General features: G+C 44.5%; 1 protein-coding gene across 1 annotated transcript in view; it reads right to left on the bottom strand.

Annotated features, from left to right (window-relative positions):
• Positions 1-19,304, bottom strand: part of LOC146184687 (uncharacterized) — a 69,451-nt gene extending 50,147 nt beyond the window's left edge. The window contains exons 1-3 of the mRNA XM_084608600.1: positions 19,116-19,304; positions 1,488-1,695; positions 1,176-1,282 (exon numbers count right to left, since the gene is read on the bottom strand). Of these exons, the coding sequence (XP_084464726.1) occupies positions 1,176-1,282; positions 1,488-1,695; positions 19,116-19,304 (504 nt within the window). The remainder of the gene's footprint in view (positions 1-1,175; positions 1,283-1,487; positions 1,696-19,115) is intronic.
• Between the last annotated feature and the right edge of the window lie 1,898 nt (positions 19,305-21,202).

Here is a 21,202-nt window from a genome sequence, read left to right as displayed (position 1 = left end):
ACATAATCATGTCACTGCCGATCGCAGCGCCACCTTTGCTTACAAACATGACGCTTGTCTGTAAAAATTCGCATGGATGTTGGTGCCACCTTTTCTTTCAGGTAACAGTTAGAAACTCTCTCAGCTCAAACCAGTGAAACTTTCCAAACCGCACTCGCGCATATAAGGAGGGTCCGCGCGCTCTTCCATTAAGAAGCGGTACGGCTTAAACGTTTCAGCTCCTCCTCCCCTCCTACCCGAGCCATCAAAGGGCACATTTTCAGCAGACGAATTTTTCAAAGGTGTCACTAGTAATATCGACGCATTAAATGTAAGTCAAATGCCAAACACCGCCTGCTGTAGCCGCATGAGGAGAACCTTCCTCGAATAAATTTGCTTCAAGTTTTGAGGGAACGAAGAATTGGATTAGTTTTCCCGTAATCCCTGCTACATGACGTAATGACACTAGGGTCGACGACTGCCGCTGAACACCTATGTAATTTTTTTTTTTTTGGTCACTGTGGGAGAGACGGCGCTCCTGCGGAGTGCCATGCTCGACAGCTACAGCGTTAGCGTCGGGCATGGGCTGCCTGTGCGTGCTCTGCACAGGAAATGTAACAAGCATTCGAAAAAACATTCCGCGCTTGGCCCAGGTGTAGTGCATTCCTCGCTGAGCGTGACGCATCTCGTGACATGGTGCTAACGTTCACGCTTTTTTATAGCACGTATGCCGCGCAAAAAGGCGCTGCAAATGCCTACGTGGTAAGGACTTCAGAGAAAACTATCAGAGGGATTAGAGCCGCTTCCCGAGCATATGAATTTAGCACACTTTCTGGACACGATGCTGTCTTAAGTTCCTCAAGAATAGCGGGGTCAAAGGAGTGTGATGTTGGGACGTTTGAATGCGCTAACAAGAGCCACGGTTCATACGACGCCGAAAAGGCGGGATATAAGAGAGCCCCATTAAGCATAGAACCCGGCCCTAAAGTGGAGCACTTGTCCTTGCTGTTTGTAGCTCCAAATGAAAAAAAAAAAAGGTGGAAAAAGGCCGCCTTGGTAGTCAGATGAGAATTTCTGCACAATTTGGGGGCGTTAAGTGGAAATGTAATTGATGTTAGCAAGCGCATGATGAGAGAGAGACAGAGAGAGAAAAAAAATAAAGACGCACTCTGTGAAACATAAACAAACTCAGTCACCTCAATTGAAGAAATTCCTCTGCAGGCCTGTTCAGTTCGTTGCATGTTATCACCATCGCAAAAAACAAACTTTGGCTGGGCATCTTCAATCTGGATAACAGATTCTCCTGAAAAAAAAATGAGAACATAAGGATATACAGCCTGCGCGATAGTCGCGTGATCAATAAATGAATTCAGTGTTGAAAGCTCATTTTTATCTTGACACGGCTCACATCAGAAATCTTACGAAGGGAAAAAGATTTATTATTGAGGATTTGTACCAGTTGTTTAGAGATGTTGCTGAGAAAATTGAAATTTTTGGAAATCACATACCTTCGGTGAGATTGTCCTTGATTAGAGCAGCTGTGCCTCCAGCAAAGAAGGTGCCACATACTGCGACTAGGAGGTCACTGCTGGTGGGGCCATGGAATGCGACCACATCTCTAGGGCGTAAGCCGAGCGTCCGAAGCCCCGCCGCAACCCGGCGGCATACATCCAACAATTCTCCGAAGGTGTACTGGCTGCCAGTCTTCTCATCGACCTGTGAGAGGCCATGGGGGCAAATGAAGACAGAGTGGCGAAAGCATAACAGTCTGACCTCCCTATGGGCGCTTGCTGCCAAACCATACTCCGTTGGAGCAGTCGAGCAACGCCCTCCGGATAGAGTACAAACTCCAGAGTCGAGACGATCTTGATTATCGAGCCACATGACGTTATGTAACTGAGGTTCAATGCAAGCCTTGCCTTTCTTTGTTCGATATGCGCCGTTGGGTCTTGACAGTGCGCCGTTGGTTACACCTGAGCTCCCAGGTCGTCACTGCTTGGTGCTGTAACATTTTCTAACGTTTGCTCGATGGTAACTAAAGAGAAGCTAGCCCCAACGTTGGCGCAGCTATAGCAAGCAGTTTTGAGAAACAGTGGCGGCACAACGTTTGTTCAGTGAGCAAGCTCTTATTCAGAGCACGCGTGTTCGGCCGCGATGTGATGGACATGGTGCTACAAAAAAAAAAAATTAACTTTTTACCCCAAGAATAGACACCAAACCGTGTACTCATTTGTAACTTGATTTGAACTTGTTTTGAAGGCTCGAACAACGGCAGCACAATTATTGTAGCCACTCTTTCGATGTTGCGGTAATGGGGCTTCTAGTACAAACACATTCGTTTTGAAAACACTTCCGTGGCTACAACGAGCTGTTCGTAACTGCAAGCGCGCTAATGTTAGTAACCTATTAGCCTATTCACTATTGAAGAGACAGGACTGAAGGGCCGTGGGCCAGAAAACAAGAGGGCGGAAATCAAGTGTAATATGAAATCGTTACTGAGGACTCACGCTGTCCGGTTTACAGCAGCTAACTGGGCAGCCATAGCGTGCAGCGAGTCATGTCCTCCAAATTCTTATGACACCCTTTAGCTTTTTCGAGATTATGAAAGAAACAAAATATGTGTGCGAGCTTTAACAACACCTGGCGTAACATATACCAAAATTTAGCAAATTACATGCACTTCCATGTCCCTCAATAAATTTTACTTAAGGTGGATGCATAGCACGAAAAAATATCTTTCAGTTCCAAACTTTTAGAGGAAATGATTTACAAAATATTGAAAGAGCATGCATATAAAATTATAAAACTGTACTACAAAGATTTTGGAGAATATAGAGAGGTGGCGCAATGCCACTCTTTCTACTTTTGAAAATATTGGTTACGCATGTGTAATTTTTCTTCTTTTTATTGCATTTAAGACCATGGTGTAAAACAGGCGACAAGATTTTTTTAGCTCACATATTTGCTCAACTCTGCTCGATAATGTAATATAATTAAAAGTAGTTTTTTGTGCCGTTTTTTTATACGTAAAAGTTTCTCTTTATTTTTATAGATGACATGAAAAAATCCCACTCTAAAAATCTGCTGAAATTAGAACACCTCAGGAAATTAAATGAAGCTAGAATTTTTAAATAAAGTATTGAAATATATTTCAGAATATAGAAAATATGCTACATTTAATTGTTCCGTAGTTGCAAACGTTGCCATCATTATCTGTAGAATATTTTTTGGCGCTTTTGGAAGCAGGAGTCAAATCTCGTCACTACCCAGCTCCTGTTGCAGTTTAAGGGTCTCACGCATCCATTCTCCCAACCGCACTGAGAAAATGCATTTAAGCCGCATTACCAAGGAATACATAAGTTATGAGGTGAAGTCCCATACTAAATGTTTGCGGTTTTTATAAAAACTTTGTTAAATACTTTGCAACATTGTTTTCATAACAACTTTGCTCATTCGTCTTTTATATTTATATTTATTTATATTCACAGGCCGGAATGGCTGTCCTCGCCGGCCCAGGTAGACCATTTGTGTATTAACTTGACAAAAATACAGTAATTTATTTCGCGTTTAATTGTCTTTCTCTAAGTGCAATTTTAGTCATCTTCCGATAGGTCACTTCGTATTTGTGTGCGCCCTAAGACCTTATGCCGGCTACACCACCTGTCGTCACTTTTGCGAAGCAGCGACATGGTTGCTCCCGCTTTTTGCTGATTGCGGCTGGCTCGTTGCCTGCTAGATTTTAGAGCGCAGCTCTTTGGCGCCCGTTCCTGGGTTTCGCGGCGGCGTCGACCAGGTCGGCCTCGTAACCAGCTCTGCCCCCCTTTCACTCCCCCACAGTTCGAACCGGCGCTTCAGCAACCGAAGCCTCGCAGGAAGAGGGGAGGGGGTACAGTCAGCGGCGAACGATGGGGGCAGGAGTGCGCGCAGCAACCGGAGAACACGAGGAAAGGAAAAGAGGCGGGGGGGGGGCGCCGGATGCAGCGCTAAAATCGATGGACTGATGCCGCTGCCGCCGCTTGCGAGTCAAGACAACGTGACTGAATAGAACACCGTTGTCGCTATGCCAGAAGAGGAGGAGGGGGTCCCTCCTCTTCCTGCGTGGCGGCGAGGGTGCTCTCCGGTTGCCGAAACGGCGGTTCGCTATCAGCGGATCACAGTGCATGCATCTCGTTCTCACTCGCTTCACTCGCTAGCGGCGTCAGCGGCATCAGTCAGTCGCTGTTATCTGTTCGTCGCGCAACGTTCCATGGGCCCACGCTCTGCTTCCCGCAACCTTCCGATAACTCAACTGCTCTCTTCATTTCTCCGACCGCAACCCTTCTTTCATGACAGCCAAGAACTGTTTCTTGATAGAATAAGGGGGAAAAATAAAAAAAGTGGTCTAATTTTGCATACGTGTCTTGCTCGAAATCTTTGCCTCAGTCTATCGAAAAATGAAAACAGCTGATAAGCTGTGCTCAAATTTCGTGTTAGGAAGTAACGTAATCGTGGGCAATTGTTTTTTTGCTCACGCATTTCCCGGATTAACTTGACATAACTTTATCCGCCGCTGTATATGCAAGCTCCACGGAAATGAATGATAAGCGGATGAGCATGCTATGAGTGTGAGGTGGATTTTGCCTTGCGAAATCCGATATTTTTTCTGCTAAAACTAACAGGGCTACTTGTTTAGCACACAAATTGAAACAGGCCTTTCGGCAAATATCAGTACAAACCAAGCTGGTAAGTGGGTGTGATCAGTTTGCGTCTGACTTTGATTGCGTGTTTTTTTCTCCTCATGAAAGGCGTTACGCTGGTAAACGTTGTGAAGAACTGCCAAGCCGTGCAGTACACGGTACAGCGCAATCTACTATGATCGCATATAGATGGACTCTATGCTGCCGGTTTACCTCTGGATTCCTTGTACTATGGCGTTGCATGTTACGCTGCTGGCTCATTGGTGCGCCTTCTATTAACGCTTCGTTGTCTTTCAACTATGTTAACATGCATATAATGTGAAAGCCTTTCTATGCTGATGGTGAAAATCTCGTGTCAGCGAGGTTTGTTTGCGAGATTACTCGAAACTTTTCCGCGAGACGTCGCAGTATCTTCTGTCTTCTACATAATTTCCACGGTCAGGACGTCGCATTAGGTTCTGACGTTGACATAATTTCCACGTTTAGGGTAGCAAGGCCTTAAGTCCCGCATGTCGATCAGAGCACTCCTTAGGTGGCAACGTCGACATTGAATCCAAAGAAAAGACACAAATAAAGGAAATTTTAACAAGCGCACGAACACGCAAGAAGTAGAAGAGAAGATTTAGACAGAAGAGGTAAAGAGAAGAAAGATTTAAGGTATTCTCCATTAATCTCCTAAGCGAAGCTAACTGCAATCCTGTAATTTTTATTAATGTAAACATGAGTATCATTTAGCCTACCTGTACTTCTCTACGACACATGCGTACGATCCTGCCAATGAACACTCGCACAGCTCTAAAACTCAAAGAGATTATGTATTGATGAAAGGTATTCGTTGGTTTTTTGTATAGGTATAGCAATGCCCCACAAAAGTAGTTACTTTTGTTCGTTTTCCTTATCTTCTGTCGGTTTGATATTTTTTACCATCTGTTGTAGGGGGATGTCGAATGTCAGATTTCACATCTTAAAACTGCACGTGGGCCGTGAAGGATGTTGTTGCACAGGGAATCATATTAAGTATTACCACTGCACTATTTTGAAAGCACAGATAGTAGCAATATGAAAGAGAACGCGGGAGCCCATGGCGTTACGGGCCAATCGAGGGCCTGGGTCTATCGTAAAAAGTGGAAACATGCCTCCTATGCAAGTACGATGTTGACTTAGTGCCTGTCTACATTACATTCTTAAAAAAAATTGGTACTGATTTCAAAAGCACAACTGTTGCATCTTGCTTTACAGTAGAATGCATTAAAACTTGATAAAGCATTACCATTTTGTTTAGAAGAGCTACAACAACACGATCACCTTATATCGCTGCGGACTTGGTATTCCGTTTGATTTTGCTGCTAACTGTACGTTGCATAGGGCGGGAATGGTTCTCCGTACCCTTTCTAATGAACCAATATGGCCTTAGTCAAATTTGCTCGCATTTATAAAAACGCGGAAAAATTAACGTCAGGATATCAGGAAGCTCTTTGCCAACGTTTCTAACCGCGTGCAGAAGGTATTGCCAAGTCCGAACATTTAGTGTCTGTCAAAGCGAAACTCGGCCATTGGGTTTAGTTGCTACTTTGTTATTTCATCCAACAAGTGTGACAAAGGCTAGAGGAATCACAATGCGAACATTTCCTCTCGCGCCCTATCTAGGAGTCAGAAAACATACGTTTAAAAATATTCTTAAAAGGCGCCTTATTACTTTTTTTCCTTTTGTGAGATGGAGTGTCTTATTACCTGTAACAAACAGGGTACAAGGTAACAAACTGGATTCCAAGGGAAGGAAAGCGTAGCAGGGGGCGGCAGAAAGTTAGGTGGGCGGATGAGATTAAGAAGTTCGCAGGGATCAAGTGGATGCAACTAGCACAGAACCGGGTTAAGTGGAGAAATATGGGAGAGGTCTTTGCCCTGCAGTGGGTATAATCAGGCTGATGATGATGATGATGATGATTACCTGTGTAGGTAGCAATGAAATAAAAAAATTACGGCCCGTTTGCATCGGTAACCGAATGTGAAGTAGATGCGTAGAACTGCTCAACTGTTTTACTTGAGCACGTCAAGCCTGGCGAACCTGCGCCACAGTGTCTGACGGCCCGGCTTCATCAATAGCGACGCGAAGCACACGCGCGGCGTAGCCGTGTTCTCAGCTTTCCTTACATCATCTCAGAAATGAACGAAAACAGACACAATGTACCGCTTTACAATGCACTGCTCTGTGGTCGAAAGGTGTGCGATGGGAGCATAGAGGGAGAGAAAGAGAGAGGGAAGCGCGCTTGAAAGCGAGCGCCAGGTAACGCGCGGAGGTACGCACAAGCAGCTTCACAACGAGGCGAGCAGTAGAGCCGCGGTCCAGGGAGCCCAGCGCGTGCACACCTGCTTCCCGCGAAGGCTGAGGAGTGACTGATGCGAACGAAGAGATGCTCAAGTTGGGGAGGACGCATGAGCGACGCACGAATGCTCAACTCGGAATAACACACGCTTGTGAAACCCTGTCCAGTGACGGCCGCCACCTCTGTAACTGATGCGCCCCTCTCTCACTGTCTTACTCTCTCACTGGGTGCATCTATACGGCCGCTCCGCACCCTCGGTGTCAACTCACGTGATGCGGGCGTCGACACTTTCCCTTCCTCCTCTTCAAGTTCACGGAGACGGATGGACAAAGAGAGAGCGGCTTCTGCTGCGGCTATGCGGCCGCTCCGCCTTCCCAGTGCTGAGCCGCGCGACGCGCGCGTTGCCACCTTCTCCTTTTCCACTTCAAATTTACAAAAAGAGAGAGAGAGCGACTTCGGACAGACATCGGCAATATCCGTTATTGCAGCTAGTAGTGCTACGCACTAAAACAAACGCTAGCAGCTTTGCTGAAAGTTGGTATCCGTTATTGCAGCTAGTAGTGCTATGCACTAAAACAAACGCTAGCAGCTTTGCTGAGGGTTGATATGTGACGGTCTCTGATACGTTTAGCTACGGAGCCATATCACAGTGTTCTAAAAAGAAAGACTTCGACATTAGGTTTTGGGCGCCACTCTCGTAAATACGGCTTAAATGGCGATTATTTTCCCTGTCCCCGCTTTTTTCTCTCTCTTCCGGCGTCATTTATCGCGACGTTACGGTGATGCCACAGAAAACGAATGCTTTTACAATCATATCGTTTTGTGAAACTCATTGAGGATCTACATCCGAAGGTGCGGTTCCTTCCCTCGCTTGGTAAGGCTTCCAGTTCCCGTGAGACGCAGGACACCTCTCACCACCATCTTGGTCGCTTGCGCCATGGAGGACACGGCGGCCAGGAAACGAAGACCTCTGAAGTGCAGCCCCTGCAGGCACTGCAGCCCCCCTACTCAGATAACCTCCTGTCAAGGCTTCCAGTTCATATCAAGACCGAAGCATGTAGGCAGGCGTAGCCGATGCTGCTTTTCCCGCGGTTGTTGGTCTAGATGACATAGAAATCCTAGACACTGGCGTCCCCTGTCGCCCAAAGTAGCAACGTGCATACACGTGAACGAGGTTTCTCAAAAGGGCCTGCAGGCGGGAGCCATTATCGCTGTCGCGTTATACGCTTAGAGCCGGAGGAGAAGTGTAGCCATAATTTTTACTTTACACGCATGCGCGCTGCGCCTGTAATCATTGTATATAAAATAAGTATTAGCCTGCGCCGTCCTTTGTTTTTCTGTTTAGTGCCACTTCACTGTGCGCCGTCTCCCCTATTCATTTAAGTTACTTACTTCTTGTCTCCCTGATTGCTAATATATTTACCGACATGAAAGGAAACTCCTCTTTGCTCCTCTTGCTCCTCTTTTGCTCCTCTTTTCGCCAATCTGCGCCGTGTTAATGTGACTTGGAAGTAAACAATCAAGGCTTTAAAATTTGTACAAAGGATGTATAGCAGCAATGCGCTCGACAAAGCAAGGAATGCAGCATGTGCTCCTTAGCCAGGCAATTGAACAAGACCAAATGAAGTTTGTGAATAAAAGGGTGAAGCAACGACGACTATACAACAGGAGGCCCCAATTAGAGGTGACTCTATACGGCCACTACTGACGAAATTCAGATAATGAGAATTCACCATCGTATTCACTCACCGACATTCACTCGCACCAAAATTCAGCAAATGGTTGGAGAGTTTGATTGCCGTCTCGCCAGAGCACAGAGGGCTTCGTCGAAGAGGCATATAAGAATGCGTGCATGGAGAGCATCGGGAGTGAACGGGCAGCGCTTAAATACAGGCCACTCCTAAATAAAGATTACGTCCATCTACTTTGCTAGTTTTCTCCCATTACTAGAGCTGCAGACTCATACGTAAATCGAGTACCACGTAAAAGTGAATGTCACTTCGGATTCACTCAACGAATACGAGCGAATGGTCGCGGAGTGCGGTTGCCTGCGCTGAAGTGACGTCACTTGATGCTTATTTCTTGCTGGTCAGACGCAGAGCGGTCACAGTGACGCTGCAACTAATTTCAATCGGACGGAAGTCGCAAGATGTCTTCGGCAAGATCGACGGACTCCCTCCGCAGCAGACTGACGAAAATCTTTGCGACGCGTGTCGAGAATCGCAGCCTGTGAAACGGCCTAAAGGCGATCTAGTGAAAGGGTAGTCATTCAGCCTCGCTGGCGCAAGGCACGCCAAGATGTTTTGTTAGACGCGGATTCCCTGGCTGAACTTTAGGCGGTCGACGCGGTTCCTCTGAACTTCCATAAATTGTAAATGCACTGTGTAAATATTGTATAAAGTCTTTGATCTTCTTGAACAAAGAGCCTTCTGCTTGTTCTCACCAATACCCAGCTCCACCGAGCACGCCTTTACTGTGTTTAACGTCCGAATTCGACTTCAGCTGTTAGGGACACTTTAGTGGAACGATATGGTAATTTGCGCCACCTATGATTAATTAGCATGCACGAATATGCATATTACAAAGCACCTTGCGTTTCTCCTCCAGCAAACTGGCGTTCTCAGCCACTGAGAAGTACAAAGTTGCCCGTTTTGTGGCTCTGTTTAATCGAGCGACGCTGAACTTTTCTTTACAGCGCCATTTGATAAACAATATGAGGGACACTTAAGCCGCGTCTCTAAGGGTATGATGAGAGAGCGTAGGCTACCACGCGACATATAAAGTCCGGCTTTGACCGAGCCGTATGAACGTGCCCGCGTGGCCTGGGGGTATAACGTGAATGCAACGATCCCGGCAGGCTGATTCTGATGCCACCACCCCATTTGAATGGAGAGACCCGGGTTGGCAGCCCCCTCCAAACGTAACGCCAGATAACTCTACACCCATTTAGTGTGCGTTCATGTCAGCTACCAGCCACCACCTGCCAATGCCATGCTCGTCATGTTTCGCTCACAGCGCCGACTGCGACGCTGGCGCTGACCATTTTTGGCGGATCTTCTCATGAACGGGGCCTATAACGATGTTGCGTTAAAACGAAGTTCTGCCTCCGTTCCGAGTTTGTCATCGATGAAGCAGTATCGAAACAATTTACTACAACACACACAGAAGCCGTGCATCACGCTTTGGACTAATTTCCTCGTCATATGACTGGGCGCTCGGTGCCGACAAGGCGCCCTGCTATTTATGCTTTGAAGCGCCTCTCAAGGGGTCTGGCCTACGCACCTGCAGTGCTGCGGCCACCGCAGTTGTGAGAAAGCCATTGGCAGCGAGCAGCAACATCAGTCACAGACGAGCCACATCAGCCATATCAGCTGCGCGACGTCAGTCGTGCCACAGATATCCCTGGCTGCCTCATGGCGATCATCATTCAGCGAATCATTCACCGCTACTCATTCGTACTACTGTTTTCGTTTTAGTCGTTTAGTGAAAAGACACCTATTGGCAATTTTCAAGCTATATCATGGGGCATATTTAGGGCACGTAGCCTGTTTATATCTCGACGAACATAGATGCAACCGATAACAGCACTTAATTAAGCCTCAAAGCAATGGAAAATACATACTGTGATTTGATTTCGATAACCAGATGCATATACTGTGTGATCGCGTGTTGATAAAGATTGCGATTTGATGTGTAAGTTGTACGTTAGTTAAAATTGTACAAGATATGTATTTTTAACTTACTTATTTCTTCCAGAAAAATACAGTGCATGCTATTATCTTAAACATTACGCAAGCATGATTTTTTTTTTCAGAAGAACTACGTCATTTGAAAACACATACCATGTATAGTTTTAGCTAAGGGACTTTTATTTTTTTTTAAAGCCTGCAGTTAGTTGTCACGGTTGCCAAGGAGAGCGCTACTAGCTTATAGCGCATCTCAGATTTCCCGAGAGCCTGAGTGTAATTCCTTGAAAATAAGCTAATATCTCTCTGTTGTTGAAGCACTTTGCAAGTGCATCTTTCATGAGCATAAATAATAAAGTTTAGGCTTTTGTGGATAGAGTACTCAAATCCCATATACTAACATGAAAATATTGAAGTGAAAGATGCGGTCTTCCGCTGCGCAGAAAGATATTTCTTCTAATATTTCTGCTCCGTCACATATACTAGATTGAGCTGCCTTTAAAAAATGTGAAACGTTTTTAACGATAGAAAAAGGGTCAAGAAAAACAACTGTCCCGGGCGGACATCTGCGGATATATTCATTGTTATAGACGAATTTTACGATATGCGCCATTCTCGACGGGTCCTCGATCCCGTCCAACGAAGAACTCTCTCGATGATGAATTCACTTTATCCAGTTCGCTCAGCAACATGTGAAATACAAATGGGGCGTCGAACTTTTACCTTCTGCGTTGGCGTCAACAGCACTTAGCTGACGCTATAAATGTTTAAAATTTTACGATACAGATTGGTGTTTCAAAAACATTGAAGCCGGGGAATTCGGAGCAGTTGTATTGCCGTGAACCATTCAAGTCTTTATTTGTTCTTTTTCGACAGGCACCGGCATGCAACATTAAAACTGTGATTATAGCACATGGATCGATTATGTGTCCTTTATTTGTTCATGCTCTTTGTCGCGAGACGTGGCTTTATCACATTTGCAATTGTCGCGTATGATGCGCCGAGGTGTATCACGAAGGGCTCTATAGCCACTAGCATGTATTTGTCAATGTTCGAGGTTATGTTAGCAACCGTTTTTGACTTTCTCTAGGTGTTTCTTTGCCACCTTTAAAGTTAGCGTTGAATGGGTACAACGGGCATCCGTAGATCGAGCACTCTTGCTGCTATCGCCGCCATCGCTTGCTAAGTTCTTTTGCGCGCGTAAGTCAGCCCAATAAATGGTTCATTTGAGCACAATCCCAGACTACTCATTCGTCGCCAACAGCATTGTCGCCACTACGTGACAGTATTGTTCAGGAATGCGAACATTATTTACGTAAAAATGCAATTAGAAGACAACTGAGTAGGAGTTTGTAATCAATTATTTATTTTTTATTTTCAGGGGAAGTGTGCAAGGTAAAATGGATATCCGTCATAATCAAAACTGAGCCCTGTGTTTGAATATTATTTATCGGCGACAGCGTTTCTTACATGAAGTGAAACAAAAAATGGTCTCAAAACGTTCCTTAATTTCGCATTGCCATTGTGCTACTCCATTAAATGGTATCGCTGCTCAAGGTGTCCTCAAGGACGCACTGTCAACATTTCAGATGCCATTTAACGCATGATTTTGATTAAGATAGGAGACCATATTCCCTGGCACAAAGGAATGCATGCAAGGGGAACTTTTTTGTTGGTGTTGACGAACGTGAAAACGTAAATAACCTTAAAGGATATTGGTTGCAAAGTTGAAGAAAAACGTCCACATATCGCCGGCAGGATCGGAGTCTATGACATCCGAAATTTTCGTACTGTGTTCTACCACTGAGCTACAGCGAGAGCTCTCTGCTCTTCCGCTTTCTTAGTTATTTATGTTCCATGTACCCTATTTATGAGAGTGTTTGGCAGCGCCATCCTCCACCATATGGGGTAATGTGGCGCTTCTCACCTTTAACAGGAGTCGCAGGGAATGGTTTAACCTTTACAGGCGTGGCAAAAATCTGCTTTTGACATCCTTGCGCTTGCAGTGAGTTGTACAAATTGCCACAGAAACCAAAAGGTTACATTTAATAAATTAATTCTCATGCAACTGCAGAATATTGTACGGTACTTTTTGAGCAGATTGATAGAAGTCCAAAATTTTTATGCTGATCACTATTTTGCTTGTGAAGTTTGTCCTTTGTCCAAAACTGATACTTTGGTCTGCCATACGAAACCATTAGGAGTGCTTCTAAACATTAGATCACAAAGTAAAAGCCTGCCGAGAGTACATCTGTAGGTTTTCTTTAAATTTTTATTTTGAGTTTCAAAAAATGTATGAGCAAAATTTCGTTCAGAAACTTTTCTCAGAGAATGCCGAATTTTCTGGGTACGCTGGGAAGAGCTCTCGTGCTTTTGGATTTTGGGTGGACATGAAATGGGGTTTCGAAGAACCGTGAAACAGGCAAAGGGTTCATGGATGGTCGTAAATGCGACGCCAGCTGGAGCAGTGCAATGACACCAGGATCAGCTTCGCCCGCATGAAGCTCCAGCGATGCCGGCAACGGCACCCGCAAATACAAGAGCAGCTCGCCCATCACCTAAAGCATCTGGCGCCCTCAAACACCTGCTGCACTCAGTTGACACCGCAGAAACGTTGTTCGTGAATTATTGTTTTGGCAATACCATTAAGACTATTAAATGGGAATAAAGTGCTGATGCGGTGTATACTATAAACGCGCATATTGCGCTTACACTTCCGAAAAGTAGCTTACGTTCAAGTCCAGCGCAATATAGTTTTACTCATCCTGAAGAAGCACATGGTGCCACCTTTTCATGAAAGCAACGAAAATATTGCAAATCACAGCTTAGACTTTGTACTACAGACATCATTATTGAGCTCTTTAAACAACAGAAACTTTCATTACCAAGAATAACTGTTAAAAATCTATTTTAAACGTATTGCAATGAGTTCAAAGTAATTTGTGTTATTTTATTCATACTCCTATATCACAATGAATGATTTCTGAATGTAGTATATGATAAAAGCTACAAATGTTTTTACAAATACACTTACAATTTAATTTTTGTCTGGTTATTCTATTTCTGACACAAAAATATGCTCAATTCAGTTCATCCTATTATGGCGACATTACAAGTATATACAATCAATAAAGTGAAGGGGCACTTTTTAAGCAATATTGTTATACACAATACCAATTTTGATCCTGGCAGAATGTATACCAACATGTAAAATAATAAATTTTCACCACTCTGCGAAAGCATTCAATATGCGCCAAAAATATGAAGCTCTTATATTTGGACAGCATTTCAAATATGTTGCAGCTATACTTTCCAAACTAGAAAAAAATTAAAAATGCCATATGAATGTAAATATTCAACCAGATTTAAAGCTGACAATAATCATAAAGAGCAATACAGACAAAGTTTTCCGCGAAGCTTTGTTTCCGTTTTCATGCAACTCAATTTGAGATTTCAAAATTTGTTCCATTCATTGACCGCCTATAGTTAGGGCAAAAGCCATTCCAGCAGCATTGCATGCTAAAGCGCGCGCGCGCGCGCGTGTGTGTGTGTGCGTGCGTGCGTGCGTGCGCGCACGCAGTCGATGGCACTCATAACAATGGCATTGTAACATGCGTCATCTAGCCCCCGAAACGGCGGGTGCAATGACGACAGGCACCTGATGCAAAGCCTCTGCCTCAACCGTAAAGGACCTCCTGCGCACACTGATCATATACGGCATCCCTGGAGGATCTCAATGTGGCGTCAGTTCTTTGCACATTTTTGTCCAAATATTGACGCAATATTCCACGCAGCATTCTTGCTCACGCCGTATAATTTCTTGTTGCATGTAGCATATATCTGCTGCTCAAATTCGAAGGTAGCCCGTGGCAGAGTTCAGGACCGACGATCCTTAGTGCATCCAACTGTACATATTCTCCAAAGTTGGTATCAAAATTGCTATTCAACCATTCGTCATACAGCGTTCAGGGTGGCTTCACACGCTTTGGGAATATCTGAAAGTAAGGAGAAGCTAGAAACGATTCTGCATGAATATCTTGATCACGAATGACATATCTTCTTTATAACCGCAGAATGTGACCTGTAAAACACTGCCGGTGCTCACGGCGCCTATTTTTGATGGACATTGCTTTTTCTAGGCGGTGTAGTTATCGACATATTACATTGTTTGTGTCGCGACTGCCCGGAGGCTAATGTGTCCTCACGTTGTTTTCGTTTCTTGTGTTTATGTTATGACACGCCGTGTCTCTACACTGCTAAGATAAGCCTTGCTGATTGAGTTGTCTATGACGAGGCACAAAATAAATGTAATACTTATTTAGGCTCAAAATACCAACGGGGATATTTGTACTGGATACAAAGTCGTTAGATACAATATCAGTTGGGATGCATAAAATCAAATACAAATTATCCAAATTTTTGCAAAACCACAATAACATGCATTAATTCGTAAACTAGCTCACCAAAGGCTACCCTTAGGTTGTTGCAAGTCATTGCCAGCACGAATTAACGACTTCCAGTTCGCGGGATTAGTTAGACGCATATTTGAAGTTATTAGCACTTGACCTGGCATCTATTGACAAAATTTTGAAGAGTCTGGAAGTTGACGCCTACCGCATTCTGCACCTTAAGTTCATGCAATTTTTCCATAGAGGAACAATTACAGAAAAAAAAATTACCGGGCGTTTACTTTGCTCTACTAAGAATCTCAGTGACAGCTGGAATGGCCCAAAATGCCAATGCCAGTTGCAGCGTTTTTTATCCGCGTGAAGATTTCTTTCCCTTATTTATTACTAACCTCGCAATTAATGCCACGTGTCAGCCCTAGTAAACTCATCCAGAAAATGCTCAAGTTACTAAAGACAGTAACCAGTAATGTCATCATAAGTTTGTGTGTGTGTGTGTGTGGGTGGGGGAGGGTCAGGCGGGTTATGATTGCACATTGCCGTGCCTTATCCATATCACAGGGCCATCCGTCCAGATGGGGAGAGCGTGAGGATTGAAAGTGGAAGTGCCCTGTGGACAGTGTTAGATTAGGCGGGCAGCAGTAAGGTGTACAGTGTTACCGCGATATCGTTATATGCCCCATCCTCTAAAATACTCTACGTTTTCGGCGTCTGGTAAGGGATGGTTTACGGGAAGTGTGACTTTGTCTGCTGCAAACGACGGACCAGCGTGAAGTTATCAGCAATATATAATCGCTGCTTTCTATAGCGCCTCATAAGGAATAAGGTGAATAGGGCTTCAATGAATATTGTCACGCTCTTTCACGTAGTTAACCATTGACATGGCGGCCTGAATTTTTTTTTGTTTATATTATGTATTTCCCCTACTCGACATAGCTGTAAGCGGCTGAATGTCTGCTCAGACATATTTTTCAGTTTTACTCAAAAATTACGCAAGAGATTCAGACATCTTAAGTTGCGCGAACAAAGACACACACAAGACAGGGTACAGGACGAGCGCAAACCGTTCCTGAGGCAGAAAGTGAGGCTCCTTGCTCGCACTGGGGAAGCGACTATGTTCGCGACCGAAGTCTCTACTTGAGGGTAAGAAGAGGAAACACATGAAGATGGGCCCGCAGTAGAAGAAATATGCTTCAGTAAGATGTGATGTCGGCCTTGTTGGTGCAGTACTTCAGACATCTTAAGTTGCGCGAATAGACACACACAAGACAGGGAACAGGACGAGCGCAAACCGTTTCTGGCCGTGCTTCCTCTTCCTACCCTCAGGTAGACACTTTGGTCGCGTACATAGTCGCTTCCACGGTGCGAGCTAGGAGCCTTACTTTCTGCCTCAGGAACGGTTTGCGCTCGTCCTGTACCTTGTCTTGTGCGTGTCTTTGTTCGCGCAACTTAAGATGTCTGAAGTACCGCACCAACTAGGCCGACAACACACCTTACTACGCAAGAGGCTCTGTGGGAAGGAAAAAAAGTTTTAGCACATTGGGGTTATGGACACACACACAAAAAAAATAAGGAGTTCCCTATTCCTTGTTTTCCAGAGTTTTCCATGACACAACGGCCCGCCCTGCGCGTTGTTTATTTCCGTGTGTGTGTCCATGCAAGCCCAACGCATCTTCATAATAGATATGTTTGCACTATAGTCACGACACCTCACTCGAATTACGTCACTGCGTCAAATACATGAGTGCTCAACGCTGTGGCGCACCAGCATAACGTTCCTCACACAAAAAACACGTTCCCCTTTCAAAGTATCAGGAGACAGCGAGAACAGAAACCGTTTGTATGCTCCTCCTTCGAACCTACGTTGGCTTAGATGCATGTCTCTACTCAAAAATGCGTTGAATAAGTGCAACGGGCCGAACACTTTATCCATGGGTGCTGGAAGGCTGCTTTCCGATGCCATCTTCTCATTTCAAAAGTGAAGCTCCAGTTGGCAGCACCACCTAAATGGGCTATGCCAATTGGTCCCATGACGTCACTCAGCCCGATGACCAGCCAGCGTATGGCCATGTCGCCAGCCAACTACCCCCTATCACAGCCATGCTCTTGAATGTTCGCTCACAAAATGGCAATGCCGACGCTGACGTCGGAACTTTTTTTAGAGCGGGGCCTTTATTGATGCGGCGCTAAAAATGAGGGTACCTTGAGCGCCGCCTTTACGTGTTAATGACTCTCATCTACTGCTTCCCCTCCAGATCTTCACTGTCGTATATGATCTTTGCGCTCCCACAATTCCTAATTCGTTAATGTTTGTCTGAAATGTTTTAACAGTAAAGGATCTCACATCGTCTTATTTGAGGACCGCAGATTCAAAGTGTACGTTGTTGTGGCAACATATTGCACGAATGTATTTTTCGGACGTCGCTGGTGGAGGAAAAGCATCAGAAGGAAAGACGGCAAAGTTGACTGTAAAAGAAACAAATTTTACTCTACACCTGGGAAAAAGGATTAGTGGATAAAAAGATGAAGGGGAACAATAGGGTCCTCGTCCCTACGTTTTCCTAAATATACGGAGAATACAAGATCAAGGAGCACTAATAGAAGCAGTGCTTAGAAACAAAGTCTGAAGAGGAGAAACGAGTTCCAACAAAGGGGGGGGGGGGGGGGGGGGCGGCAAGTGGAGCAGCTGAAAAACAAGCATCCGGTGTTTCGCAAAACAAGATAAGGGCAACAACTTCGCCAGAAGCTTACGGCCATTTCCTCATAGCTAAAGAATTCGACTTAGTTTGCACGGAGCCCTAGGAAGCCGCCAGAAGCGAGCTATCCGTACGTACCGCCCTTGCCAAAATTAACCCGGCTGCAGGTCTGGTTTATCACTTATATTAAAAAGCCAATAACAATTGCCAGAGGATCACAACTCATTAAGTAGTGAGGACAGACGCTCGCCTTAACTTTTCAAAGATTTAAAGCTTCGGATCTGGTATGAGTTTACTACAACACGGCCGAGAAGCAGGCCCTGCAGCCTGGTTACTTTTGGCAAAGACTGTATCATTCCAGATACATATTGTGCAGCCGAATTCAAGAGGATAAAGAGCGCAAGCTTGCCCTTCGAAATGCTGATTGAAAATATATTCCCAGTCACATAGTGCTGGGTCTACATAGTCGATACTGTCTTGCTGTATTCACCTTTGAAACGAAAAATGAAGTCGAGTTGATTCAGATTTCGTTCGGGATACATCGCAAATGTTTTGTTGCAGGAATTGCCTATATAACAACCTGCTTGACACAACTAATCCATTCACAAAGGCACTTTATAAAGAAGGAGGGAAACAATTTGTGTGTTTGTGCGTGTGTGTGTGTGTGTGTGTGTGTGTGTGTGTGTGTGTGTGTGTGTGTGTGTGTGTGTGTGTGTGTGTGTGTGTGTGTGTGTGTGTGTGTGTGTGTGTGTGTGTGTGTGTGTGTGTGTGTGTGTGTGTGTGTGTGTGTGTGTGCGTGCGTGCGTGTGTGTGTGTGTGCGTGTGTGTGTGTGTGTGTGTGTGTGTGTGTGTGTGTGTGTGTGTGTGTGTGTGTGTGTGTGTGTGTGTGTGTGTGTGTGTGTGTGTGTGTGTGTGTGTGTGTGTGTGTGTGTGTGTGTGTGTGTGTACGTGCGTGCGTGCGTGTGGGTACGTGTGCCTGCGCTGATGCAGGGAAGCGAAGAACAGAGTAAAACTGAGACAGTATTAGTAGTTAAATTCTACGGACAACGAACCTCTGATTTCGAGTTTAAGTCAAGTAGTATTCCGGGCAGGCATACTTTATTTATTAGTTTAGCGAAAAAGCCGCTACTGATTTTATGCAGGATGAACCAGCGCTGACATAAATTTCAAAATAAACAGAGTCGCGGAATTGATAAGGTCAGCGATGTATAAGTGTATTGCAAGCACCATACCTAGTTCCCGTTTTGGAGTAATACTGAACTCCGATTTTTTGTTTCATTCAATTAGATCATTATGAGAAATACTCGTGAAATTGTGATCGTAATAACTAACCATAATGTTTACTCACCAGGGCTGCTCGATCCTCATACTTATGCCAGGCCTCGGTGAAAAATGTTGCAAAATCAACATCTGGGATAGAGGCACCTGTCACTCGAGACTTCACAATGCAGTCTTCAATGACAAGAGATACCTTCGAGTCGATGGGCTCTTCTCTGGATGCACACACTACCTCTGGTGCAGGAGTTTGGGCAGACATAGCTACTAAATAATCTGCTATCAAAACTGCCAAAGAACTTAGGTTCACCGCTAAGAATTAACAGAGGCGTACGTCGTGAACAATAGGGATAGGTAGCCGCGTAAGTGCGTGTGCGCAGGTCGAACGTTCTTTAAAAGCTACAAGTTTCAAGCTGGGCGCTCGATATGTGTACCCCTGCCAGCCACGAATCACAAACGGGAGAGTTTAGTGATAGCAACAGCTGTCTGAGCGGACGTCTGAGTACTTTTGCAGCTGATGCGGACACAGAAAAAACAGAAACTCGATGACGAACGCGTGCATTTTTAATACGGTTCCGTTAGGAGCGGTATAAAGATGAAAACTGTCTGGCGGCGGCTATGGCTTTGGCGCCTATATGAAGTTAGCCCGAAAGCGGTATAAGATGTGTAGAAGAGAAGCGATTAGAATAAAATTAGAAGGATACAGTAGAAATTGCATAATTAAATATTGGAGATAAATTGAAAAAATAATAAATTTACGAGTAGACAAGAAATTCTGTAGCATTTTCTCCGCATGAATTTATTTTATCGCTCATAATCATTTTCTTCTGTTTTCAATGGACAGCAAAGTTTTATTTTCCGCGGTGACTATGAGATTTTATCGGGGATGCAAGCTTCTCCAGGCTATCACCACTCTGGGGCCGGGAGCACTTTAGGTACGCAGGAATGGGGTTCTTTCAAGCCCTAACTATACTTAGCACCCTTATTTTCGATTCATAGGCTACGCAATGAGAAACGGGCAAGCCGCAATAGCCGGCTCACATACCGGTTCCTTGGGTATCCAGCTCCAGCTACTGCATTGGAACAGACGAAGCAAGAAAAAATATTTGAAAATAATGCTTCACTTGACAGTGATTATGGTTCTACGATTAGTGTTCTTTATAGGGCGCTGCTCTGGTTTTACACATTATATAAATGATTTAAAACTTTAGGGACGACAGCAGTAATGCAGAGCTCTTTACACAGCGTATTGTTTCCCTTTGTAAATCAGCGAAGTCACAGTTTTATAAAGGTTGTACATTTCTCGCCGATGGAAGGAACTTGCTGAATAAAGAGAGCACTAAGAACAGGAAAAACAATGAAGAAGAAAAGCATCTTGACGTAGAAGAGAAAATAGGAACATTTGGATTCAAAATTTATGCAATAAATTATTTGGTCCAACATGTCATCGCTTGCCAAAGCCTTGGCTTTTCAAGAATAGTATGGGAGACACTGTTTGCCTGTGTCACTAGAAATTTAGTTTCTCACAATTAGGCTCCTGAGAATACCATCAAACTGTGACTTCTCTGCTACGTTTTTTACGTGAATCCTTTACAGCCAAGCCCATGAAAAGGCGCTTTAAAATATAAACCGAAATCTGGCACCTTGCTTGCTTTAATTTGATTTTGCAGGGCTCTGAAAAATTCGATCACCCGGGTTCTTTATGGTGTATGGCATCGCATAATACATGAGCGCCTTGGTTTTCGTCTCCAACGAAAAGCTGCCACCGCGCTTGACGTATTTTGGCACACATAAAAAGACGTTACAAACAAGAAATAAAAAGTAAAATGTAAAGTCACCTGCAACACCTGCAGTTTAAAAAGCACCGTTGCTTTGTGTAAATTTTATTTCCTAGTCCGACAGCTTCGTTCATATGTATGTTAGTTTCTGATAATTAAGGCCGCGGCGTCAGTTCGAGCAGAAGGGCTCGCATATATATATATATACAGACACAATATAGAAGTGGTCGCATGCTGTGCAATTTCAGCCCTTGTTAGACAACCCCAGGTAGTCTAAATTATTTTAGACCCCTAACTACGGGCATTCCCGTTTAACAATTTGTAGCTACGATATTAAACTCCGCACTTTTTAATTAATGTAATGTCAGCTTTGTGTTTCAGT

The sequence above is a fragment of the Amblyomma maculatum genome, chromosome 7 (genome assembly GCF_055883805.1).
Source record: "Amblyomma maculatum isolate TAMU_Amacu chromosome 7, ASM5588380v1, whole genome shotgun sequence".
Taxonomy (NCBI): domain Eukaryota; kingdom Metazoa; phylum Arthropoda; class Arachnida; order Ixodida; family Ixodidae; genus Amblyomma; species Amblyomma maculatum.
This window is presented reverse-complemented; position numbering and strand designations above follow the sequence as displayed.